This window comes from Pteropus alecto, unplaced genomic scaffold (assembly GCF_000325575.1).
Source record: "Pteropus alecto unplaced genomic scaffold, ASM32557v1 scaffold160, whole genome shotgun sequence".
NCBI classification, from domain to species: Eukaryota; Metazoa; Chordata; class Mammalia; order Chiroptera; family Pteropodidae; genus Pteropus; species Pteropus alecto.
The window spans coordinates 1,758,587-1,761,809 of NW_006429864.1; the positions used below are offsets into that span (position 1 = coordinate 1,758,587).

Genomic DNA, 3,223 nt, shown 5'->3' on the forward strand with positions numbered 1-3,223 from the left:
CTGCTGGCCCGAACCTGCCGTCTCACCCGCTGGAACAAAGTTGATCTGGTGCCCTCAGCAGGATGGGCCCAGCTTCCCCGGGTGAGTCAGGCACCTTCACCGGCCTTGACTGCACACCAGACTCTCCAGAGCTTCTCACAATCCCATTAGGGCCTCATGGTGAACTTGCAAGGGCAACTGTCATCATCTCTATCTCAAGGATGAGGAAACTGAGTCTGAGGGATCAGACCAGGTCCCCAGGACTCCCCCCTGGCTTCAGGGCCTGTTGCCTCCCTGGCTTGGTGCCCCAGGATAACCCGACAGGCTCCAACTGCTGCCACACTGAACTTGACCTCATTCAGCCTCTTCATAACAGATGTAACCAGGGATTGGATTGCTGGGGGAGGGGGCTGAGGGTAGAGAAGGGGCAACATGGAGTCTGGTAGGAGCACCATCAGGAACAAAGGTTTTAGAAGAGGATAAAGAATTACTGAGTTTCTAGCTTGGGCATCCCACGGGGCTGACAGTTCAGCATGGAGAGTACCCAGATATGGGGCGGACATAGACGTGAGATGGTGGGATGGAAGGGCTGCCAGGTACGCAGGTCTGGGGCCAAGAGTAGATGTAGCCAAAAGAATAGTTAAAGGAAGGAACATGTGCATTGAAGGAGGGTAAGGAGGGCATGAAGATCAAGAAGAAACTGCAGCGTTGGGGAGGACCAACTTGCTTGAAGCTCACCAAAACCCAAACCAGTTCAGGAAAAAAAGGAGATTATCTCCCAAAGATAGGAAGTGCCAGTGTGGTTGCATCCAGGGCTCAGGTGCTGCCTCTCCCTCCTTGTTCTCCAGCCTACCCTTTCCCTTCCAGCCACAGGATGCCCCTGCACATAGCTCCAGACCTCCTTTCCTGGAGTTCAATCCAAAGTCCTGGGTCAGTTTCTCCTTGGACTAGCGTGGTCCTATGTCCATCTAGGGGCCAATCACATGGCAGTCCAGAGGCAGGGAAGTGCTGCCTGATTGGCAGGGCCTGCAGGATACACCCCTCCTAGAGGGATGGCAGGATCAGATGGACAGTGTTGGTGAGCATGGGAGACATGAAGGAGAACAGAGCCCACAGAGAGCTGGGGACCCCAAGGTCAGGGTTTTGGGGCCTTGGAGGAGACACCCTGGGTTTGGCAATCAGGACATGCCCATTGGCTTTTGTCTGAGCGATTGAGCTATCCCCAGTAGTGACTGTGGGTGTGTGAGTGCCCCTTTGGAGGCCAGAGTCATGCCCACCCTCCCTTCCTTCCAGGGATGAGTACACCAGTCTCCTCGCCGCAGCACCGTCCAGCTGGTGTCAGCCCGCTGTCCCTGAGTTCGGAGGCACGGCGGCAGCAGGCCCAGCAGCAGGTGTCACCCACCCTCTCCCCGCTGTCACCCATAACTCAGGTGCGAGGGTAAGGTGGGGTGGGGGTGGCCTGGCTCTGCCCCTCTACAAGGCCTGCTCCTTCCTGGGGGCCGCAGAAGCATGCTGCCATTTTTGACTTTTTGTCACCTTTTCAAACATATGGGAAATGCATCGATCAGTGGCCTGGAATCCCCTGTGCTGTCATGGACAGGTTGGATGTTAGCTCGTGCCATGTGAGTGCGCAGTCTCATTATAGTACTTTTTTCTTTAGGATCTAGTTGAAATTTTCCAAAATAAAATTTGAGAGAGTTTTTGTTTTTCAATTTACTGTAATTTTGTTTCATCATCTTTTTTTTTTGGTAGCTCTGTGAGTATAGGAATTGGTCTGCTCTAGGTCACACAGCAAGCTGGTATACAATTGTTCATAGTAATATACTCTCTCTTAATACTTTTATTTCTGTAAAGTCAATAGTAACATTCCCACTTTCATTTCTGATTTCAGTAATTTGATTCTTCTCTTGTTTACTTAGTTGAAGCTTATAGAACAAGTTAGGAGGCATTCCCTTCTCTTGTTTTCTGGAAGAGTTTGAGAAGCATTGGTGTTAATTCTTTAAGTGTTTGGTAGAATCCATGAGTGAAGCAACCCAGGTCCAAGTTTTTATCTTCACTGGGAGGTTTTTGATTACTGATTCAGCCTCCTTACTTGATACAGGTCTACTCAAGATTTTCTATTTCTTCATGGGTCACTTTTGGTAGGGTGTGTGTGTTTCTAGGAATTTGTCCATTTTGTCTTTTTTTTTTTTAAATCGCTGACATTACATTTTTGCTGTTTGTTTCTTAATGTAACCTCGATGGCATCATCCACTTATAATAAAATTAAGTCATTCCTTCATACCTTCTAATGCCCGTCTGGGCCTGGTTTCCCTTCTTACCTCTGTCTGCTTGTACAGTGATCTTGTTTAGCTCAGGATCTAGAGAGAGCCATTTGGTTCCTGGGAGCTGTGTCATCAGTCTCTCCATCTGTGACCCCTGCCCCTTCTCCCCACCCCCAGTCTAAAAGGCCTCTTTTCCCTTTCTGGAAAGTCCTTTTTGATCACTAACTATTCACTACTTATTAGAGGCTGGGCATCTGCTAAGTGTTTACATCCCATAGCTCCCTGGCATGTCCCACCTCCCTCACAGGGCAAGAGTCCCACTTGCCTCAAGGACTGTCCACACAGACTCATGACCATTGAAAACTTCCCCTGGTTATTTTCCTCTTTCCAACTCCAAAAAGGCCTGACCTGATTATCACTGAGCGGCCACACCAGTGCCTTCATCTTCACCCTCTCTAACCTCCCTAGGTGGGCCAGGCTGTGAGTTGGTAGTGGGGGGTCCCTTTCCCTCCAAGACTCCAGAGTGGCTAAGGAGTATGGTGCTTGGTGCCTGCCCTCTGTGGAAACTCCAGCTCAGAGAAGTCAGGGACCTCCTGAGCCTGAGTCAATACAGAGGGTAGCACCCACCTCTCAGTATGTGGCAAGGGTGAAAGAAAGGCTGGTTGAGTGTAGGGTTCAGCCAGCTGGATTAGATGCCCAGCTCCTGTCCAGCTACAGCCCGACCCCCATGACCCTGGGCCAGGCCTCCTCTAGGCCCGCACTTCCCAGGTCTAGGGTGACTGCTGAGCTTGCCAGGCTTTAGGGACCCCAGGGATCAGGTGCTCATGGCCCAGCTTCCAGTGCTGAGCACACCTCTGCCTGACACCCTCTTCTCCCCACAGGCCGTGGCCATGGACGCTCTGTCTCTGGAGCAGCAGCTGCCCTACGCCTTCTTCACCCAGGCAGGCTCCCAGCAGCCGCCCCCACCACAGCCCCAGCCC

General features: G+C 51.5%; 1 protein-coding gene across 1 annotated transcript in view; it reads left to right on the top strand.

Annotated features, from left to right (window-relative positions):
• CRTC1 (CREB regulated transcription coactivator 1) overlaps window positions 1-3,223 on the top strand; it is a 54,609-nt gene that overhangs the window by 42,506 nt on the left and 8,880 nt on the right. Inside the window, exons 11-12 of the mRNA XM_025044039.1 lie at window positions 1,273-1,409; window positions 3,125-3,218. Coding sequence (XP_024899807.1) covers window positions 1,273-1,409; window positions 3,125-3,218 — 231 coding nt within the window. The remainder of the gene's footprint in view (window positions 1-1,272; window positions 1,410-3,124; window positions 3,219-3,223) is intronic.